The 24,304-nt window shown below is 33.1% G+C and overlaps 3 protein-coding genes across 9 annotated transcripts; 1 reads left to right on the forward strand and 2 right to left on the reverse strand.

The window, feature by feature from the left end:
* The first annotated feature begins 66 nt into the window (after positions 1-66).
* LOC138139675 (actin-like protein 6B) lies at positions 67-3,206 on the forward strand. The gene is made up of 7 exons (XM_069060063.1): positions 67-208; positions 264-443; positions 1,495-1,807; positions 1,952-2,165; positions 2,226-2,483; positions 2,536-2,631; positions 2,682-3,206. Exons 1-7 carry the CDS (start codon positions 184-186, stop codon positions 2,847-2,849), a joined length of 1,254 nt encoding a protein of 417 aa, XP_068916164.1. The 5' UTR covers positions 67-183; the 3' UTR covers positions 2,850-3,206.
* Positions 3,202-18,118, reverse strand: Cln3 (CLN3 lysosomal/endosomal transmembrane protein, battenin). Of its 7 annotated transcripts, XM_069060055.1 has the most exons (11): positions 13,831-13,977; positions 13,552-13,782; positions 10,021-10,067; positions 5,501-5,706; positions 5,182-5,300; positions 4,971-5,129; positions 4,783-4,920; positions 3,842-4,037; positions 3,638-3,787; positions 3,444-3,584; positions 3,202-3,384 (listed from the first exon to the last, which is right to left on the reverse strand). In XM_069060055.1, exons 3-11 carry the CDS (start codon positions 10,058-10,060, stop codon positions 3,253-3,255), a joined length of 1,281 nt encoding a protein of 426 aa, XP_068916156.1. In that variant the 5' UTR covers positions 10,061-10,067; positions 13,552-13,782; positions 13,831-13,977; the 3' UTR covers positions 3,202-3,252. The 7 variants fall into 7 exon arrangements, with proteins under 7 accessions (XP_068916156.1, XP_068916155.1, XP_068916153.1 ...); XM_069060054.1 differs by lacking the exons at positions 13,552-13,782; positions 13,831-13,977 and adding an exon at positions 17,990-18,118; XM_069060052.1 differs by lacking the exons at positions 10,021-10,067; positions 13,552-13,782; positions 13,831-13,977 and adding exons at positions 6,853-6,945; positions 7,218-8,713.
* A 2,547-nt stretch (positions 18,119-20,665) lies between these two features.
* Galphai (G protein alpha i subunit) lies at positions 20,666-24,283 on the reverse strand. The gene is made up of 4 exons (XM_069060506.1): positions 24,064-24,283; positions 23,672-23,856; positions 22,303-22,589; positions 20,666-22,028 (listed from the first exon to the last, which is right to left on the reverse strand). The coding sequence occupies exons 1-4, from the start codon at positions 24,182-24,184 to the stop codon at positions 21,551-21,553; spliced, it is 1,071 nt and encodes a 356-aa protein (XP_068916607.1). The 5' UTR covers positions 24,185-24,283; the 3' UTR covers positions 20,666-21,550.
* Between the last annotated feature and the right edge of the window lie 21 nt (positions 24,284-24,304).

Here is a 24,304-nt window from a genome sequence, read left to right on the forward strand (position 1 = left end):
TGTACAATTAAACAAAACAGAATTAAAAAGTCAGTTTTTCATTCTCAACTATCTGGCTGCCATGTTTGTTTTTATAAACAGCCGGTAAATTGCTGTTTTTGTTAGTTTTCTTAATAGAATAATTATCAGACGTGCGATATGTATTGAAATAAGTGATTTTGTGTTTATTAAAAAAAGCAAGAAATGAGCGGGGCTGTTTATGGAGGAGGTGACCTTTTCGAGTCGATAATCAGATCGCTTGATTAACATAACCTCACTTTTAGATGAAGTTGGGGCTCTTGTCTTCGACATTGGCCATAATTCGACGAGAGCTGGCTTCGGCGGTGAAGATAGTCCTAAATTGGACATACCTTCGACAATTGGAGTCTGGTTAGATTCGCATGATGATGTAACACAAAAGCGTTACAACATTGGAATAACATCAATTAATGTTCGGAGATCTGGTATTTTTATTTTATCCTTTTTGTATACATGTAGGCGTCACAAATTACACAACACGATTGTTAGGTCACATTAAGATATATTTAACATAAAAGGAGAACATTTTTATTGTGTCATTTTTTACAAGGGGATTATATAAATTTCAAAGTTTTTATTTTTACACAACTATTTTAAATATCTATTGGCGTTTATCATATGCTAAAGCGGAAAGTAGGCGGTAAAATGGTTAATACCCCACAAATATTGAAAGACTATCTTTATAGAATATTAATAAACAAAATACAATGGGACTCCACAGTCACTTGTAATGAAAACTTGCATATAGAGGAAGAATAAAATACATTAAAATGCTCAGTTATGACGTATTTCGCTCATAATGAATTAAAAATCGTAATTTTGGTCTATTATAAGCAGATGTGTTCTGTGCATCCCCTAAATTCCTATTATTCAATTGCAGTTTTGTTGAATGTGGATCTTTGCAGTGTGTTGTATAAATATTGTAATAATGTCTAGAAGTCAAAAACGTGGGTTTACAGTGCATCAAAAATTTGTGAAATGAAAATTACAAAACTTAAAAAACAATCTGTCCATGTTTTTTGTTTCACATAGTTTTAAAATTGGAATATCTGGCTAATTTCTCATGTATTTAATTCATATTGTCATAAGCTGAACACTTCACTAATGCTATATTTGCAATAATTTTCTTTGTTCTCTTGAACTCCATTATAAGCGGATTCCACTGTATTGTATAATTAGCACAAATTTTAGTGATTATGTTGCGTTAAAAGTAACGTTAATCTTGACTTTTGCAAGATCCTTTTTTTTTTCGTTTTTTTTGTGCCACGCCGTAGCTTTGAAAATAGCCTAAACTGAAGAATATTACATCATCATAACTGTCTGAGCAATAGGGAAATGACATTATGTCATACAGCTTCACATAATGTTACAAACTAAAACTACACAGTTTTCCTGTTTTTATTACAATTAAATGTATATGGGTATTTGTCTGATTTAGAAGTAAATTAACAAAACATCTTTTTTGTTATTTTGCAGAAATGGAACTGACAACATTTTTGAAAGATGGAATGGTGGAAAATTGGGAAATCTTCGAAAATTTTTTGGATTACATTTACAGTAATGCTTTGAGGGCGATTCCAAATGATCATCCTTTGCTTATCACAGAGCCTCCATGGGTAACCCCCTCTAAAAGGGAGCAATTAACTGAGTTAATGTTTGAGAAGTACAATGTTCCTGCTCTTTATTTAGCTAAGAACGCATCCCTCGCTGCCTTCGCCAATGGGCGTCCGACTTGCCTTGTTGTTGATAGCGGAGCCACTCACACCTCCGCAGTTCCTGTACATGACGGGTACCCATTCCACCACTAATTATTCCATTGCTTGTCCATTTTGTGATTATGTTGCTGCTTGTACCGTTTTTGTTCGCTTTTTGTGCTTGTAGTTGCCTTTGTCTGTGATTTTATTGTTAATAATCGAACGTAAACCCCTCACAGTTTTGTGCTGACACAAGCTGTGGTTAAGTCTCCAGCAGGGGGAGATTATTTGAGCACACAATGTCGCAATTATTTAAACGAAAAAGGAATTGAAATTGTCCCTCCTTGCATGGTAGCATCTAAGGAAGTTACCAAAGCTGAAGAGGCGGCCAATTTCAAACGCAGAGTTATTCAAGCTAAGCTCACCGACTCTTGGCACAACTATATGATCAAAGTGAGTCTGCACACTTTCTACCGCAACCCCCGACGATGTACGAAACGATTAAAATTCCAGCAAGTGATGCAAGACTTCCAAGCTTCAGTTTTGCAAGTTTCTGATAATTTATACGACGAAGAAGTCGTCAAGACCATGCCGGCGATTCACTACGAGTTTCCCAACGGCTTCCACAAGGATTTCGGAGTGGAGCGTTTTAAAATCCCAGAGCCTATGTTCAATCCCGTCGCAGGAGCTAAATCCGGTATTCAACCTACGCTAGGTGTGGGCCCCCTGGTCACCACCAGTGTTGGAATGTGCGATATCGACATCAGACCTGTAAGTGTCCCCAATACACGTCTCGCGCATGCGCATGTTTTTAATGTCGTAGGCTATGTACGGAAGTGTTGTGGTGACAGGGGGAAACTCCAATCTTCAAGGTTTTACAGAACGTCTGAATCGCGATCTAGCAGCTAAGACACCACCGGTAATGTTAGTTTTTAATTTGTACGTATTACTGAATGAGATTTTTTTCAGAGCATGCGTTTGAAAATAATCAGTGCCCCGGGCGCCACCGAGAGGAAGTTCGGAGCTTGGTCTGGGGGTTCGATTTTGACGTCGTTGGGCTCATTCCAGCAACTGTGGGTGTCGAAACAGGAGTACGATGATGGCGGGAAAGCCGTCGTTCAATCAAAATGTTTGTAATTGCCTAAAAGTAATTTTTACGTTCTACTTCAGTATTATTTTGAATTCGTTTTTGGTGTGATATAAATTTTACAGTATTTAAGGCCTTAGTTGAGCGTTATTTAGAACGCTATGTTTTTCTCAGGCGAGTTAAAGAAACGATTTACGAAAAGAAAATTTTTAAATTATTTTTTCAAACATTTGTGATATATTTGTTGAAATATTTGTGGCAATATTTTTGTACTGTCATGTTCCTATTAGTGTTCATTTGGTTAAGTTTTTTATAAGTCTGAGTGATTAGTCACACGAATCTATAATACTCCATTTAAATTGTTTGTGATTTTTTCTCGATGTGCCAATAAAATTTGCCAAATCAGATGCGCATGTTTTATTTATAATTATAAATATAAAAATACGAAATAAATTAACGTTGTGGCATCGGGAGAGAGCATATGGCGTTGTGTGCGTAGATCGCCACGATCCCCGCCAATGTAATACCAATAGTGTCCGCAAAGCTTGTAATCGCCATGGAAAACTGTTTCTTTTCTTCTCTCACCTACAAGTTAAATCAGTTAGTAAAAGATGTCGCCACGTACGTTACTATTTCGAAATTACTTCGGTAGAGATTCTGTAAAAAGTATTAACATAGGCGGCCCCACCTAACAAACCCTCCCATAGTGTTAAAACCACCATTATCCAAAAGTATGGAACGTAGTAATAAATCACTTCGGTGGTGAAAATTACCACGTTAACAGCCTGAAGACACCAAATTTAATATAGAATTACCACAGACACGGAATAATTCTCACCTGTAATACTGACATCAACCAAATGTGTTTAATGTGGAAGAAGTTCACTGAAGATCTAGACAGGAACACACCAACTTGATAAACCACCTGAAGCCACCTGTATTGATCGCTTGGTTTGAGGAATGTATTGTCAAAATTGATTAACTCGAACTAATAGAGACAGAAAAGGCGTAATTTCGTACGAATCTCGTGGAAAAAACTTACTGTTCCCTGGTTTATGTAATACTCAAGGAAATAAACCAAACCGAATGGAATCATGTACTTGAATAAGGAAGGCACTTGTCTGAATTTTTTCACTAAGGCTTTTTTCGGATTTTTTATTTCTTCACTGTTCACATGATTTTGTACATTAAGGTCATCATCGTCTCGTACTTCAGGTGTTGGTAGTATTATGAAAAATCTGAAAAAAAAGTTTCGCGGCTTAATCTAATTGTGTTGTACCTAATTAGAATTAAGTATACAAAACAAATAAATATTCACGTCATAAATTTTCAAATGAGTTTTCATAAAAAACAAATTTGAAGAGAAAATTACAATAATTTGTGGGTCCAAGAACAAATCTTTATGTGTGTTCGATGTTATCTGATATTAGGAATCTCTTATTAAATAAAAAGTATTGAATATTTATTATCAGTTAATTATGATTTGCTAAAAATGGGTTATTAGGAAATAATCACAATTAAATTTACAAAATGGGGAAACGCAAGTTCTATTATTAAATTTCTTGGAGCTGAGTCTGTTTTTAGTTCATTTGTGTGTTAATCGCGACACTTAAAAAACCAACCGCAGTCACTGCCATTCAAAATTGACGAAGGTTGTAATTCCCCGTTTCATATTTCAACAAGATACGTTTATCTTAATTGCGAAAAGAAAAACCTCGTTGGTTTGAACGAAAAATATTTACTCTCTTCATTACCATAACGTAAATTTGTATTTTAAAAATTATTTCAATATCTAATGTAACATCTCAATACTATCATAGTTCACGGTATCAGTAAACATTATATACAGTGCTAATCAATCGATGAATAAACTCACACAAACGTAAACAATTAATAAATGATTATTTGTGCTGTGAATATTTCGATTACAATTTCACGTAATTTTCGAGTTAGATTTAGGATCAAAGGCTCAAAAAAACTTACGTCACAGCCATCAATCCGGGGACCAAGAGCATCACCAGCAGTGTTGTTTTCAATCCCAACTGCTGTAAAATAGAGTAAGAAAGGGCTCCAATAACCCCGGCGCCTCCAGTTCCTGAACTCCATGTCGAAACGACATTTCTATAAAAACCGTTTTACCACAAAAAAAAAATTGTTAAGCAATAACTTGCCTGTCAAAAAAGGAACTATATTGTAAGTAAGTAACTTCCCCCAGGCCTGAGCAGAAGGAAGTCGCTATTACCCCTAACAAAGACATGGTCATGCTTTGACTAAAGGCCACTAAAATAAATCCTACTGAAGAAAAAAGTACACAAAGAGCTACCCTCAAACTGAAATTAATTCAAGAAATTAATTTAAAAAATTAAATTTGTGAACACATACTTTACAAAGAATGGAAAAAAGGGCGCAAATAATTTGATTAGTAAACTTGGAATTATGTCGGCTAATAATATGGCTCCTGTAGACATATATGTACAATTTCGTTCTTTGCTTTTCGAGCCCTATAAAAAATCGTTAATTTTTTTAATTTTAAAAAACGTAATGAAAAATCTATTGATCTGGAATCACATATATCCGATAGATGTTTCGTTTGTAGCATTGTCATGGTGACATCTGCCTGAAAACATCTACCTACAACTAATACGCATTTTCAAAATTTTTGTAAAACACCGTAAGTAAAAAAAATAACAACAATTATTACTTCACTTTCTCCTATGATATCTCCGGCGGCTGTTAACATCACTACGTATCCATAATTGTTGCAAAGTCCTAAAATCCAGTACGCTACGAGAGCCCTCCAGGGCTTTTTTCTCGTTGAAATCTCCTTCTGTGCGGAGGGCAAAATGACGGCACTACTCTGATATTCAGACATATCGTAGTTCTTTTTTGACTTTTTGAACAGTATTCCTGCAAAAGCCGGGGTGGGAAGTTAAAATCGCCAGCACTTAGATTTATTTTAAACAAACTGACCAAATCGCGATTGATTTATTGGTGCATATAACTGGCGCATTCTACAGTCAGCACTGCTTATAATATATTAATTTGCATAGAGCTACCACTAGCTCGAACAAGCAAATCGCATTTGCATCGTTATCTATTCATATCGACGACGAAATTTTGCATGTGCGTTAATACAAGCGCCGAAATCGCTTTGACATTGACAGTGTGATGTCTTATAAATTTATAAGAAGGGTTACTTAAATATAATTGTCAAAACGATTATACCTAAACGTTTAATGAATATTTATCAACCTTAACAACATTTGATTAACCCGATCCGTTTAGAAACTAACTCATTTGTATTATCATCACTGATTAAATTATTGTTCTTCAAATGTATCACGCAATCATTTTGTTGTCACCACATTACAGAGGTAATACCAATTGAAGTACATTCGTAAACTATTCACGACGTCGTCAAAATTCGATCGCACAAGACCTAAATCTCTTCATTTTTAGAATCATAGATCCCTCCAGTAGTAACGTCAAAAATATACTTCAAACGACTGTCTTAACAATAACATTTAACAGAATATAGATTATTTCTTACCCAGCTGTGTTAAATTCATTTTGTGTCACTCTATTTGGACATGATTAAAAATAGCTTTCAATATTCGCAATATTGAAAAATGGAGTGATCACAGTTTTATAAATAGTACCTAAGCTTCACCTTACTGCAAAATATTTAGCACAAAAATACCCATTAGAATTTACTGGAATAATTAATGTCAGTTGTAAAAACAGATCGTTTAAATGTCGTAAATCTTTAGGAACAAATGTACAGATGCTATAAAAAAACAAATAACGAGAGTAATTTCAATTTTTAATTTACGATAAATATTTCCAGTTTGATTGCACTGTACATCAATAATAAGAATAAGAAAAATCCGCGCAAGACTAGAATGATTGTCAAGACAAGACTTGAGGGATAAGTTATGTCACAATTTCTTTTTCCTTTTGTTGCAGTCGTGCATTATCTCTGCTATTGTCATAATTGTTACTTCCGAAACTAGTTCATTCAGTCGAGAACATCACACAGAACACAGATCTTACTATTATAATAATGTATGAATGTGGAAGATTTTGGGCCGGTGACCCGGAGCTTACGGCGTACGATTCTGATCATTTTTCTTGCGATTTGGATTCCTGAAATAAAACCTCAACAAACTGAGTCTCTGGATTCAATGTAAGATCTAATTAAGCAATGAAGGGGTTTCATTAAGCAAATAGTTTCATAGCTCAGTAGTCGTTCAAAATACAGAGGAAATGGATAAGCCTGGAAAATGTAATAAATAACGATAACACAGCAACGACAAACGTGCAGATATGTACTGATAAAAATCGATACGAACATTGGAGCAACAAGGGGTTCGGGATAGAACGAAAACTACATGTTGCAAAATAAAAAGAATAAATACCAATTGTAAACAAAATTATTTAAAATGCACAATTTTCACCGACTGAATGCACTTAACTGATAATTAAAAACAACAGCAGATAACGATGCAATTAGACTTAAGGTAGATACACTTGACATATGCTAGATCTTCTCTGGACAATTACGTATGTTATCTATTTTAAATGATAAGGATTTGTTGTTTTGATTGTCTGACTAACAGCAGTTCTAAACATTTTGGCATATGAAACGAAAATTTGCTTTAATAAAGGTATATAATTATATAAAAAAATATGCATGGTGATAAATAATAAGTAATTTATATTAAGCTTAAATGATAAGCAACTGAGTCAAAATTATTGCAATAAAATAATTACTTATAAAGACTTGGAATTCAAGACTCAACATTTTAATAATCGAAAAATTGTTGGATTTTCCGTTAATTTGTTAAATTATTTTATATTCACATATAGGAATTGATGGCCAATTTTGTAACAAATAAATTAATAGCAAACTCTATTGTGTTGTGTAGCTGTAATTATCAATAATAACCTTGAAGGACAACCACTGCAGCTATAAAAAGACTTAACAGTATTTATTAGTATGCAAATATGTAATAATCAGGTAAAAACATTACTGGAAATACTCTCCTTGTTCTTGATTTAATAGGTTATATAGGTGCTTAGAAAGAAAGTCTCCTGTCAAAATCTAGTCAAAGTTGCCAATCACTTTTGCTTGTGTTCATTCATAATTATGGTTAAAAAGTTTCATGTTGGAATTTTTTTTAACGATAAGCGGCAGCAATGACTCATACTCATTAAAATATTTTTGAGAGTAAATTCCAATGACTTTCGATAACTCGTTCACTCAAAATCGTCGAGATCGAATTGAACATTTTCGGTCTTAAAATACAATGCCTTTTAAAAATTGATGGAACTGTACGACTTGTACAACTTTTTCAAAACTAAGTTTTAAGAGTCAAGAAGCTATGCAAAGCACAAAATGAAAAATAGACGTTAAGGCTTCGCACACGTTTCAATTCACTATCAAAAAATGTTGGACATTTAGATAACAGTCCAGTTACATATGCATTCCTTTCCCAGTTGATGATACTAGAGTAAAATTAACGAGCAAAATAATGAACGATTAGTGAATAATAAGTGTGGATATATTTTTGACGTTTGAAAGTGTGTCTAGAATTTATATTACACTATCTACATCAAGTAAAAGAAAATTGATTTTCTACATGCTAAGAAATAATTTTTTGATGGTGTTGGTAAATTTTGCACTTACGAGTCTGGTAGAAAATATTGTTTCACACAGAAACAATGCAATTGTATTGTTGGAATAAAATTCATTTCTAGTTGCAGGTACATAGCAATTTGGAAACTTTATTCTGCGATAAATGCAAACAAGCAAAGAATCAGACAAGAAATTGCATAGTAATGAATTTTTTAATAACGAAAATATTCGAACGGTGATGGACCGCTCGGTATTTTAAGATATTTTAATTTGACCCCAACTTACGCTAAAATTATTAAATGTATAAAGTAAATGTATTACCTTGCACAACACTTGGAGAGTGTATACTGTGATTAAGTAATGCAAATCCTTAACCGTCACTAATCGAAATTGCACATGTGGAGATAAAAATAGTATCTTGAACTCAAAATCAATGAAATGGTCCAGACGTAGTTGCTCATTAAATAGCGTCCATGAATACCACCACTAATTCTGACAAATATTTTTTACGTATATTTGAAGCCACCGTGTGTGATGCTCGTATTCGTCGCGACGATTGACCGACGATTGATCGCAACAAATTAAAATGCGTATTGTTCCCCGTTAGTTTAAAAGTAATAATTAACGATTATTTGCTATTAATAGATAAGATTGCTAGAAACTACTGTTGAGGACAATTAATACGGTCATTGTCATTCCTCAATCAATACCAGATATCGTTCCGGTTTAAATTCTTTGACTTTGAAAAAGAATGAAAGTTGCCAAACCAACACAAATAGCATAATTTGTCTGTCTGTATAATTGGTTGCATAACCAATTTACAATTTATTATCACTATACATTTTTATTAGGTGTTAAAAACCAACAAAATACTCTATAATTTCTGCTAACTTAGTTACGAATATTTAATGTGTGATAAAATAAGCGAAAATATACATATTCATGAATTTTATTTAATGATTTAAGTTGTCACAGTTTTCCATTTAACGAGTAAGCGGTTGCACATGTCACATCGAACTGCAGATTACCCTTAATTGACTTTCCACTAATCAAATTATACATTTAAAGCAGTTCAGTGGTAAATTTTAGCCATCACATGATAAAATATTCCGCTTTTAGTGCAGTTTCCGGTCTATTTTAATAACAGTCACAATTTCTTTCGTCCTTTTGTTAATGAGGAAAATTATATCTTAGTTTTTATTTGTTAAATTTAAACAAATTTCACAAATCGTAAAATTAAAAGTTTTGTATTTATTGGAAAACGGAAACAATTTTTTAAAATGAAGCTGCTAGATTTTGTTTATTTTAACCATTCAAAATTAAAGAAAAGTAGTGTACACTTGGAATATCCTTCAATAGAGATTCTAGATACCCCATCATCAACAAGAAATTGACGTTTATTGTATGATACAAAGTTGTTAAAACAATGATAAATATATCTAAGATACAAATACAAATAATGACATTAGATCACCTAGAACAATATTGTTATGCACCATGCAAAAAGATTATTGTTAATTTGCTATTATTGGTTACATGTCACATGTGTTAAGTCTGTTAAAAAATTGCCTTTCATACTATACCCATTGTTTCGGGGGAAAACTCCAACGGAACCAAATCCATCTTTAACCTACAAACAAACATATAAGTATGCAGTAATGCAGTATAACAAAAGAATTTTATATTTTAGAAATATGACGTTCTGTGTCGCCTGGTTAATATTTTTCACCCTTATGTATCAAGGATCATTAAATCTATTGAAAGAGACAGTTATGTTGCAAAATAGTTTATTCTGTTGCGATGTTTGCGTCAATAAGTAACTCTTCAATTCTGTTGGCTAATGGTTATTATTTATCAATTTGTTCATGGAAAATTTGCAGATGCCTTTTGACCTGTCGCACTATATTGATAAACTAAATAATTAATCATTTCGTTAAATCAATTTAATTTGCAACAGTCTTTTTCTGATTACGAATAGATAAATCTAAAACAATTTATATTACATTGTTTACTTCACACAACATAATATCATGGATTTTTACAATGTGTGACTGGCACTACTGGCAGCTGTCATCGCTGTCATCAGGAGGACGGTTTTAATTGTCTTTTATCATAATAGTTTGCCGTATTCTCAAATTTCAGACTTTGCTCTATTTTTTCCTATTATCTGAGTATTTTTTCATCAAAATTTACCACACTTCGATTTGATAACAGTCGTCCTTGTACTTAGTGGAAACTATTTGTTACTTTGATATTAACGTGTCAATTTTTGAAATGTTTTTCACTTGTTTGTTTTCGTTGACTGTTAATAAAAAAAATATTTTTTTTTTTTTTTTGAAGAACACTGTTGATTTGATTGTGTTTACACTGAATCTGAAGTGCTTTGGATATGTTTTTTCCGGAAAAATTACCACATGATGTTCGATAAGACTAATGATCGTAACTAAGGTGACTGTTTGTTTTGGAGTCTGAAAACTTTTGGATCTTTGATCGGACAAGATCTTTGGGCTTGAAGTGATCACTGATCGGTTCGTGGCGGCATTGTGACCTGGTTCCAGAGTCTGCAGAATCGCGGTTTGAACGTTTGAAGGTCGCTTGGCGTTTGATAGAGGGGATGCACCCGAGAGACAGACGGCGGATTCTGTCCCGGTGACGGTTAGAAGCTGATTGCAGCATCATCGCGTATGAAAAGGGTGAGTTAGGGGTAGGTCGGCGCGTCTCAGATTCCATTATTCTACCCCATTGACAAAGGCTCCCCAAATATCCTATTCGAGCCGGTTTTTTACGGAACGGATGCGTGAGAGGGGTGAGGCCCAGGTGCGACATTGAACCCATTTGATGCACGGCGATTCTTGCAAACAAAGATCGCAATCAGCAGCCCACGGCAATGGGTTGGAGCCAGAAAGTACCGACAGTATCGCAGCGCGCTTCCAAAGCCTAAGACATATCGTGAACGCGACATCTACACGCGATTTCTCGCACCTGTTCCGCTTGACCGTTGCTAGCTCCACTTGACACCCCCGACACGCGATCCCAGCACCTCCCACTCTGGACCAAGAGGTATGACTTACAACAAGATCTGGCCGACGCGGCTTGTCCAAATCTTTTTTTTTATACTTTTATCCTTACCAAAATTGTACAATTGTCAAAAAATTGAAACTCCTACTGTTCACAATTTAAATGTATCAATATTTTTAACATTTTGACACAGCCACATCTGAATTAAAATTAGCAAAAAGTAACAACAAATTTAAATTTTAAATAAGTGATAAGCTGTTACACAAATATCCTGCACAATTAAAATTTCTATTTAGTTAACATGTTTATTTTTTCACACAACAGTCAATATCACGCATACATTTTTTGAACGATATTTACAAAATTTTTAATATACACTTCTACAATAAAGTAAGTTTGTTTTGATAATTTTCCTATAGTTATCAGAGTATTTTCCGACCATCATCAAAATGATTATTAATCTAACTATGTAGTTTCATTAGAGAAGTTATAATTAATGATAAATATCATCACTGATAACGTCGACATAATTGACTCGTCGATGTAATCAAAGTTGTTGGAACAAAAAGCGCTCTAGTCTACTCTACTATGCCATTAATAGTAACTATATAATAATCTAATTTGATAACGAATGGCCTTTATTTTATTTTTATGTGAAATAATAACTTCCCTGATAAATTTTCGTTGAATCGAATTATGTATTAACATTAGGTATTATCGCCTTTGTGAAAAGAATATTTTCATTTAAATATAAATTAGTTGAAACTTTTAACAGACAATTTCGTCCCTATCCAAAACAAAAACAAAATTATTTACTCTCAAATATAAAATTAATACAGATTATTTTTCTATTAATTATTATAATGGTAATAATTATTAACATTGATAATTTTTTTATCAATGGAGCTACGGACACTACCTTTTCCCATAAAAGAAATGTTTTATTTTTTTTTATTTCAAATTTACATATTTCAAAATTAATTATGTACCTACCGTCAAATATAAAATTAACAGAGTTTTTTTTAAATTTTAAACCATAAGCAACCATAATGGCCAATTAGTTGGTAGTAAAATGAATTTTAACATTAGTAATTCTTTTATCAATGAAACTACCAAACACCCCCTTTTTTCATAAAAGATACACCAATGTATGTATTTTTATTTTGGGAATTAAAACAATGCACTTATTCAATGACCTATTATTGATCCGTTTATTTTTTATCAACTGCATTCCCCTGTAAAAATTAAGGTAGACGCAAATATCAAATTAATCATTTTTAAAACCTTTTATCTTCTGATAATAATCATTTTCACTCATCTTTGTACCGCAAACATTTTTTTAAATAACATTTTTGTTTTATAATACAAAAATTTCCGATAATATTGCCGAATCTGGAAAAGATTTTAAATTATATTTTTATTTTATAGTTAAATTAACTCATATCGAAGAGTAGGTATTTTTTAAGTGTTTTTTTGGAAATAATAAAATAAAGCAATATATTAAATATTAAGTACAGTTACATATAGAGCACTTGAAATTGACTTCATTTAAAAAATTAACAGCTGTGGTCACCCACACGTCAAATTGAACACTCGACTATCTTTACCTATATAAACTGACAAGTCTTCAGGTAAAAGGTTTAGTGGGTAAAACATCACAATTGTGATTAGTCCCCCATCCAAAATGCAGCTACAACCCTACTCCGGTATATTGTGAAATTCTAAAAAAATAGATCAAGGGAAACGTTTTCGCTAGCATGCTCCTTTTATGTGAATCAGTTGTGGGACTAATTATTGTCGGAAAAATATGTACCCTATAGACTTACAAACACATGTCAAAGTCTGTGGTGTATAATAAAAATGGAGGTAATCATAAGTTGTTTAAAACGAATGCAGCTGGACCAAAAAACGGATTCAATGTCATCTATTAAGGGTGTAAACTATTTTGCAAAATCTGAATGTACAGTTTTATCAAATGGAAGAGACGATGTAAAATCGGAAGTGAAAGTATAAAAATATAAAAAATAATAACCATGCGATTGAACGAATTTAAATTTGAAGCAAATGAAACTAGATCTACCAGATTACAAACTTACTCAATAAATTAATTATCAGGAAGTATCACACGATAGGTGATAGTGTCGATTCGTTTTCGTCACCCACTAGATGTTTCAAATTTTTCCACAAAAAACGATTTAATCATTCACGAGTGTCGAAATTAGCAAGAAATTTACTTTGACGTACAAAAAAAAATTTACATTACAAATGTGCGACGAGACAGAGTTCTGCACAATGTTGTTTGTAATAGGTGGGACAGTTTGACAGTTCTAGAAATAGAATTTTAGTTGTGAATGAAAAAATGTTGAACAACTCACTTAAATGAGCACCGATTTATTGGCCAAAAAGGGCAAGAAGCACATTCATGACAAGTATTAACCAGCAGCTTGACCAGAATTCACCGTGAGGAATGTACAGTCGGCCTCGCATAAAAACGCACAACTGATTTATTATCCATTCGCAGACCTGATGTCTCAAATTGACAGTCGATTTTACACGAAGCACACTTTAAAAACTGAAATATTACCATACAGATAGACATTTTTGGATTAGTTATGTATGCAGTGACGTCAAATTTATTCATGTTTGTTTATCTTCCTACAAACTGAAGACCTTCAGTGAGAACAGTATGCTACACTCGAGATTTCAAAAAACTGAAACATTAGCTCAATTATGTCATATTAATTTGGAGAAATTTTTAAAATTTCAAAGCATCTAGTATTTAATCATTTTCGTGGCAGCTGAATCAGTTCATGCCAAAAATGAATTATCGAGATTCCGGCGTAATGAATTTCATAATACAATTCAAAATGAATAATGATGCGATTTGCAATTTTAAAACCAGTTTCTACACTACAAAAGATCGCCAAAAGCAAGTACTAGCTTCACTACAAAATGAAAGAAGTTATTCGAGAAGGTGATTCATTTATTATTATCACAAATTAGTTCGAATGTTCAAATTTATTACAAGTGTTTAAAAGATAACTAACTTTCTAAAACTAGAAAGGTGAGAGAAGTCATTCAATTTGTTTCAGACTGTACACCACATCAAACTCGAACTTTGATATTTTGGATGGGATAGGACAGTGAGTTCATTGTTATATAATAAGTTGTTGCCAAAAAGTTATTTGGCACAGTTGAACAGTGAGAGAAATAAAAAATAAATTAAAACAAAATGAAAAAATTAAATAATTAGAAAACAAAAAAATATTCCTATAAAAGACACTGTAGTTTAAAAAAGCTTTGATTTATGTGTTTAGGAGATAGTGTAGTAATTTTTCTAGTATTTTGTGTGTGCTCCATAAAAACTTAAACTGGTGCCATTTATCTTTTCTTCTTTTTTTTTGACAGGGGTAAGTTAATCCTGTGACAAACCAAGCGAATTACATAAACATCTCTTCATTTTAAATATGTTTTATTATAAGTTCGGTTTACAGAATGATTTATTTTTAAAAGGTTAGAAAAGCTCTGCAAACATTTTGCTAAGTCGTTAGTGTACACATTTTACTTATGTTTTAATTAAACGTTTTTTGTAGTAAATAAACCAAAATTTGGCATCGATAAACAATACATTGAATTCTGATAAGTGATAAATGATAATACAAATGCATATATCCGGTGTTCATTTAAATTTATCCTCAAAGTAGAAGGATCTATTGTGAACGCACCACGAATTACGGATCACTGATCAGCTGTTTAAATAACCTCACTTTTTGCGTTGTTTGTGTTTTTACTCTGCAGACTGACGAGTGCGCGTTCACAATCAACTCTTCAACGCCAACTTTGAAGATAAATTTAAATGATCACCCAATAGATTAGATGTATTTTCCTATGTAAATGAGCAAATATGTTTTTACTTTTTATTTAATAATTAAGTAATTAAACCATAACGTATTTAAATATCTCGGTGAAGCACTGCCATCTAGACACACGGTAAAACTAATTCTAATAATGGAGTTAAAAACAATATTTAATAATACACCAAGTATGTAATTTATTTTGTACCAAAAAGTTACAAAAAAAAATTCAACAGAAAAGAAAGTAGATTATTTTTATAAAACACTAGATTTGAAAACATTGGAATATAATGTTTTAATTCTATAATTGCCTATTTTTTGCATACATTTTGCTAACGATGTTATAAAAGTCATTACGGTTTTAAACATTTTGGACCATGTTTTACAAATACATATACCTACCTTTACGAGGGGGAGCCCACGAGCAAGTCATCTACTTATCTTTATTTTGCTCATCAAAGCTGTCATTTTGTTAGTGATCAGTGGATTTTTTGAAAAATTGAATTGGGTTTGTTCTATCTCATAATTAAAAACATGAACAGTTACTCAGTAACAGAGTCATTTGTGTTTTATTACAAATTCAATCATCACTTATCTTTCACTTATCCAGAATATGTCCATCGGGTCACACGATAAATTTGACTGTTGTTGATCACAAAATTTTTCAAAAAATTGTATTTACTTTTTTGAAATTGTGTTACACAGGCATTTATAAGGAAAGAAATATCTATAATATAATCATTCTGATAGTTAGATTTTAACTGGACGTGCTACTTGCAGTATAATTAGCAAAAGTGGTGGCACGGAGCGGAGGGGTAGATCGATCCGAAATAATTTATCTGCAAAGTATAAGCTAATGCTTTTCTTTCAGACGGGTGTTAAATAATGCAATTGGTGCAGTGCAGATATCCCGAAATAACGATGCAAGCCCCTGTCAGCTATTGTTCGGACAGTTTGATGGCGAAGAGATGTCAAGAAACGAGACAAATTAAAAATGACTGGGGGTACGGAAGGGTAAATATTTTGATATGGGTGTGATTTCCTAATTAATATTTAACGTCCATAGGTCTCCATTTTGGTGTAGGTGTCAAAGGGAGGAGCTTCGCCGGGTAAATGGAGGGAACGGCCAGTCAGGAGGGTTAAAAGCCAGACTAACGCCCTTTTGTCGCGCACATCCGCATCGAGTGCCGAAAGCGCAATTACCTTCCTGTACCATCGCTGAATCAAAACGGATAAGTCTTCACCTGACCATCGAACGGTCAACACAGTGCTAAGTACAGTGCTAACACCAGTGCCACTAACTCTCCAGTTCGCCACTTGACTGCTCACTTACCTCCGAAATCGCTATCGGTTGAGGTACCGAAGACACACGTTCACGTTTAGAAGTATTTCGCAACGGAAGAGTGCGCTAGCCGCGTTGTCTTGAATTTTTCAAAATCCCTTTAATGAAGAGTGACACTTGCATTAGACCTGATGTATAATTAAGCAGCGTCGACATTTCAAATTTAACGCGGTTCAACGGGAGCTGATAGAATACGGACAGGTGACAACGGTCTGTCTTATTACATATTCACGATTTGCATTTGTGAATATTTAAAGATTGGCACGTCAACAGACGTATTATCCACATTTCAGACAGACCGTGTCTCTCTAGAACTTTGTGCTTAGGTTGCAGTCCACCTACGTCAATTCTTCACTTTGTCTCTAATAGTTTTCAGAAGATTTGAATGCTAGCGATGGCGAGGAGTTGTAGTTCTTTTTGCTTTTGATTGTTGCTCAGAAAGCCGTGTCTTTAACAGGCTTTCGGGCAATAATCATTTCCAAACAGAACTTATCACGTCACAGATCTGTACTTGCCCAAACTACAATAAAGACATTTTCAACATTGTGTCTTTTATTTATTTGACATTTCAGGATTCCTACTGCAGAGAACTGAATAAAGTGTTTGTTATTTGGCTGGGTCAAAAACGTAACGAAGAAAGTCACTGACTATAAAAAAACAAACTCGTTAAAGGGAGACTTGCTTTAGCTCCTCCCATTTAACTGTTAGGTACTTCAAAATAACGTATAAAAAGTTTAGTCAAAGACCCCTTGTAGAAGTTTAACTTGTCAAATGAGACACCTCAACATTTGTTCACGTATTAAAACTGGTTTTCCAACCGTTATGGTGACAGTGAAATTAAATTTTCTAAAATTGGGTCAAAGGAAACACCAGTTGAATTATTTTTGAATGATAGATGTCAAATTTAATATTTTGTCACCGAAAACTGTTATCCGTGTGAACATGTGATATTTGAGAATTGCCAACTTAAAAGCTTTCATTCCAAATTTAGATTGTGATTAATGATTATTAAATTAAATTATTACAACTGTCGAACTGTCTGCACCAGTTTCGTTTTATTCATAAATAAGATTTACTTACAGATATGATAGATATGACACCCGAATTAGTGTGTAATTAAATGTATTTTAAAAATTTATTCTGTAAGCTGTAGCTGTAGCAAAATTGTAACTCTTTTTTTTTGGCGTCACATTGTATAATTTCATATTTCTGATTCCGCTATATTGATATTAATAATATTAATATGCTTTTGACGACTGCAAATTGTGATACCTATTATGTATTATCATCACGACGTAACAGTAACGGCGCGCGATATTAATGCGTAACGTTACGTACCTCCTAAAATATTTTAAACCACTTTGCAGATGTGCAATTAAATATTCTAAAAAGATTTACTGCGGCAGCGGTAACCGATGTAACTTTCCTCTTGTCTTATTTATTTGTACACGCATGCTTGCACTACACTGAGACAACTATATACTTATGCAAATTAATATAAACCAGAATAAGTCATTATAAGGGAGAATATCGTAAATCAGAAACGTTTTCAAATATTAGACTAGTTATGGCTGAATTGAATTTGAGCTGTACGAATCGACAGTTATTTCATTTATTCTTTTTGCTAATAATTTAATTTAGTCGTTTTATCTCCTCTGTTATATTTCCGAGAATATAGCGCATGTGTCTATGCTGCTTTCTGTATTCTACAATTTCTACCGCGTTGACTGGGTCTCCCCTACTTAGATTACTTTGCATATTACAAAATTGCATGACATGTGTTAAGACGATCGAATATACAATTATTATAAATACGTATCATTTGTTAAATTGAAACGCATTAAAAATATGTAAATACTGAAATGTTCTGAGAACAAAAACAAGAACGTAAAGTTGTGTAATATTGCAGTAATGGAATAATAAATGTACGTACGCACATTATCTATAACAGAAATGATAAGAACGTGCTGCACGTTACAGCTTATTTAACAGTTTTTACTTATTAATGCAAGAAGATAACATTAGCAACAACAAATCCTAGGAGTTATAAAAAATAAAATATGGAATGACAAGCGTAGAATAACCTGTAGGCAAGGAAACAACAGAAATGATTAATTATGAGAGTGAAAACACGTATATGTATTTGAATTAATTGTATGTTTATTTTCTTTTACCGGTGGACTATTTCCAATATGTATTTAGGCCTATAACGAGTTGCAGCAAAATCCTTTTGATAATGATATAACAATGCTCTAACATGACCTCCTTGATTAATATTACACTCCGTCTCTATACCGCAACTGTAGCGTCAGCGAAATATCTGTTTTTTTTTTCAAATTACTAAAGTTACTAGATATCAGTGAGTTTTTTTTTAAGACTGGCCATAGGTTACATGCTAATTTTTCAACCCCCTGTTAACTTTTGTTCCGATAAAATTATTCAAATCATTTTTGGAACAAAGTTGGAAGATTTTCTAAACTTTCGGATAGATTACAATTTAATATCCCAAACTGTCGAAAAAGTAGTGAAAAAAATATTTTTTACGGCGCCGAAATAATAGTACGTCCAGCGGCCGCCAGAGTAGCGCCATTGTCGGCATTGGCACTATAGTCTATTTTTTCCTGGTAGGCGCGTGCGTGCGCATTTACAAAATTTTAGACGATCTCCACTTATGGACGCTTTCAGCGCGCTCAAAAATATATTTTTTTACAACTTTTTCGACAGTTTGGGATATTGAATTGTAATCTATCCGATAGTTTAAAAAATCTTCCAACTTTGTTCCAAAAATGGTTTGAATATTTTCATCGGAACAAAAGTTAACAGGGGGTTGAAAAATTAGCATATAAAACCCTATGGCTAGTCTTAAAAAAAACTCATTGTATACAGAGTGTTATTGAAAGTTGTACAGATATTTTAACTACGAGCTACAGGCTTCATGTAGAACTCGGAAAAAATATCTAAAAAAATCTATGTCAAAAAATAAAATGACATTTATATTGGCGTACATTTTATAAAACATGATATACAGGGTGTATTTTTAAAATGTGCCGAAATTTTACCTACGAGGTTGTTTGAAAACGTAGAAGACTAAAAGCAATTAAAAAAAATTGTAGCTCAAAAAATAAATGTAATTTTATTTTTTGACAGAATTTTTTAGATATTTTTTCCGAGTTCTACAAGAAGCCAGTAGCTCGTGGTTAAAATATCTGTACAACTTTCAATAACACCCTGTATATATAATATATTTAAGTATAGTAACTTTACAAGTTACTGTTGCCGTAGTGCCGTAGCCCAAAAAATATATCAAGACCTTGCCAAGACCGTACAGTAACTCCCTCTAATGAAATTTAAATAAAACATGGAATTAACTATACATTTTAAAATTTATTTTGCAGTTGTATCTTTTGTCAACAATTTGCCATCAAAACCAAGAAGAGAAATTAAAGTGATAATTTTACCAATGTGGGTGGCCTTTTTATACTAAATTTAGTAAATACATACGAGTAGGGCCTGATTTAGCGCCTTCATTCCTGCAACACAAATTACTCTCTCAAAGAATACTTCACTGTTTTTCAGTTTGAATAAAATTTTGTCATCATAGTAATCCGATTTCAGAAAAATTAAACAATAGTGTCAAAATAATTATATTTTTGTAAATAAATCAGACACTATTCTTGAATCAGGATTATTATACGATTAGCATTTGCATTCCGCATTCTACGTACGATTCGAAAATGTAATATCGGCAACCCGGCGAGCACCGTACTGTGGTGCCCTCTTGAAAACAAGGAAATGGCTTGTTGGCTTGTTTGAAATGAAACTACCGAACGCGAGTGGCCGGTTAAAGACGGAGGTCGTGTAATCGTGTTACCTAATAGTACTAGTCTAGATACATTTTAGCCTTCAGGCGAGAATAAAATTTTGATTGGAAATAGTAATATCGTTATCGTGCCAAAGGCAAGTTTTACTATTATACCTTCGCTAAAACATCAAGTTATGGAAAATAAAACAACCTTGTGTCATGGATGGCGTCATATATTTGTTATTATTTTACAAGTACATAGGTACATAAACAAACGTTTATTCGACCCACGATATAAGCAAATTAATATATATTATTTATACACTTCTACAACATTGAAAAAATGTATAAATAACTTACAAAAATTAATAACTAATTAGTTACAGAATAATGAAATACAAAAGTATAAAAAAATAAGTCTTTGATACATCAATTACAGTTGTGCTAACCAGTAGTAGTGGCTGCTATTGACATAATTACAACAAAAGTACTTGATGCCTGATTTTATACAATAAAATAGTTCTAGTATGACTCAAAAATGCCGATTATTTATTACGGCAGGTATGCTTGTAGAAAAAAAAATATTTAGAAAAATATTTGAGGAATGTTAACATTTTTATAAAAATATCTTACTATACATATGGCATGAGCATCTTTTGGCAATTTACATAGACAGACACATATACAACAACTTCAATCTCCTATTTATATTTAATTTGTTCATATAAGTCAACACAAAAAGTTGGCAGTTCTTCTTACGCCATTTGTCATCGTTTATAATTCGTTTAATGCTTAAATCTGTGACGTGTGTTAAAATATTGCATACAAATATCATGTAAATGACTTACTTTAAAAATAAATAGACACATCTATATAAGATAACATCAGAAGAAAAGCCGCTCGAACTTTGCACAAACACAATACTGAATCAATTATTGGATTTATCACTCGTTTAAATCAAAGGAGGGAATGAAGAGAAAGAGATCAGTGCCGTTGCAAAGTTGTCATCAGCTTCACTTCTCTTTTATACATTGCATAATAAATCAATGCTTTGCATAAATTTAGGCTTACTTTTAACAACATACAAAAGCAGACCATTACATCATAAGGCCGCAATCTTTTAAATTATTCTTAATAATTACATCTGTGACAGCATCAAAAACAAACTGAATATTATTAGTGTCTGTGGCACACGTGAAATGAGTATAAATTTCTTTCTGGTCCTTCCTTTTGTTCAAATTTTCGAATTTCATACGGATATAAGCCGACGCATCTTCGTAAGTATTAGGGCCTGTGTATTCGGGAAAACATATAGTCAAAGGACTCCTCGCAATTTTCTCTTCGAATAAATCTTTTTTGTTCAAGAACAATATTATAGAAGTTGACACAAACCATTTGCTATTACAAATGGAATCAAACAGTTTCATTGATTCTACCATCCTGTTCATCTCTTCGTCCTCGGCCAAGACCAGGTCGTAACCTGACAGAGCTACACAAAAAATGATGGCAGTGACACCTTCAAAACAATGGATCCACTTCTTCCGCTCAGAGCGCTGACCACCAACATCAAACATTCTGCAAAAATTTTAAAAAACATTCAATCGAAGTGTAAACCGGCGATTTTTTGTAGTAACATTTTTCACAAATTTCTTACTGATACGTCAAAAAAATTATATCCCCAACAAACAAAAATAAATACACAAAAAATATTATAAAACGAATCTTATTAATATTACCCAAACCAGGAAACGTAAATACATAAAATGTAAAAATCAACCGTTTTTAATTAGGTTTTTTTTTTTAAATTAGATCATGTCATAATATAGTACTAGTGTTAAATAAAACTCACTTAAAATGTAGTCCTTTGAAAGAGAAGTGTGTTTCTACAATTCCAGTTGTTTTGACTCTGGTTCTTAACACGTCTTGCTGAGAAGGAATGTAATTCGGCTGTGAAATTCTGTCTAATGCATTTAAATAATAAGCTGCAGAATCATTTAACTGATATTCTCGGGAACGTGCGAAACACAACTGCACTCCAGGATCTTGCCAAAGCTTTTTCATCAGCATTACGAGATCTGTAGTGAGTTCACCTTCTTCTGCTGCACTCGCGTATGTAAAGAACTGCCGCGCTATATCCTGTAATTTTTGATATAATTTTTTAATCAATTGAAAAACACAGATGACATACTAAATACCACAAGTCCATTAAATAAAATCGCCGTGTTTTGATTTTTACAGGTTAAAATAAATGTCATCACAGTTCACAAGAAGTTTTTTTAGAACGGGTCATTGTTCACTTTAGTTACTTCTGGAATTTTCCCGTTTTTTCTGGCTAGACAGTCTCAGGGCGTCCTCCTACATCGTTTTCCACCACTCAAACCTTGTGCAAATGAATTTTTCTTGCCCTTTAGTTATACTAAGACATTAGCGCGACCTTGAAACACAACAGGAGGACGTCCTGAGGCTGTCTAGCCAGAAAAAACGCGAAAATTCCAGAAGTAGTTAAAGTGAACAATTACCTTAGAACGTTCTATCCATCACTGAGGTTTTATTACTTTTGTAAAAAGGGGATTTTTTAGGTAAAACAGTAAATATGTACAATATAAAACAAAATATTTTTTAAATAATGAAAAATGTAGATTTCTGTATTATTTTTGAAATACATTGTATGTATTATGTTGACTAAAATCCATTCACGTTGGATTTTCCTCTCAAGGTCAAATAATTTAATTTTTGGCTCTGTAATTAAGTTTTGTAAATAGTGACATGCAGCTAACCAACATAATGCGATTTAGCAATGCTCAATCCAACCTGTACAGTGTTTACCTGCATGTCACTATTTACAAAACATAATTAGAGGCAAAAAATTTAATTATTTGACCTTGAGAGGAAAATCCAACGTGAATAGACTTTAAATGTATTATTTTATCATATTAGCGACAAAGTTGTTTTGATTCTTGATTGATACAATATTAGTATGACATCAAAAGTATAGTATAGACACTATAAGTGGATAAAAAAAGTAATATTTAGATACCTAAAGGATAAATGATAAAGAAATATTTCTGGGCAGTACACATTAGATGAACCCGGCGGCCCGGCGCCACCTATGGGTCACCTGCGTTACAACATGATGCATCATCTGTCAAATATTTAAAAAAAATTAACTCATCTTATTTCATGGACTGATATATGTAACTGTAAGCGGTGGTACTCACGGCACGACTGGGGTCGGCAAAGTCGATCCTTAATTGCCCCATTGCCCTAATAATAGCCATTAAACTCTGAATGGTGTTACTATAAACAACAGGCCTATACTGTTCACATTCTTCCTTTGAGTATCCAGTTTCGTGTATGATCTTCATCTGTTTAACAATCGTACTTTTACCGGATTCGCCGGCGCCTTAAAAAAACAATAATCAATGCGGGGACGTTTAACCATAGAGCTATGTAGATTTAGCGGTGTTAAATATTCAACAGTTGCTCCCGAAAAGTAGGGTTACACAACGCATAATTCGGGGACATTCTTTACGTGTTTTTAATCATTTCCGGGTGGGACGGTATGATTTGAAATTTCGCCAGAGATTTCTCTGTTATTCGTTTCGCTTACCAAGAAGTAACAGCTTGACTTCGCTTGCTGCCCTTTCTCCATCTGCCCGAAGATCCCTGTCGATTTTCTTAGATCTTTCCGTAGCTTCTTTATCGCCCGTTGTACTAACCGCACAACCCATATTATATTTAAAATCAGTTTTATTTTGACACTTGTTGCTGTTAACAGATCACAAACGACTCCACCCGCTGGAGAAAAACTGTCGGTTAGGCTGTCACACGAAAACCCCAAACTCGAACGA

Source organism: Tenebrio molitor, chromosome X (genome assembly GCF_963966145.1).
Source record: "Tenebrio molitor chromosome X, icTenMoli1.1, whole genome shotgun sequence".
Lineage (NCBI taxonomy): Eukaryota > Metazoa > Arthropoda > Insecta > Coleoptera > Tenebrionidae > Tenebrio > Tenebrio molitor.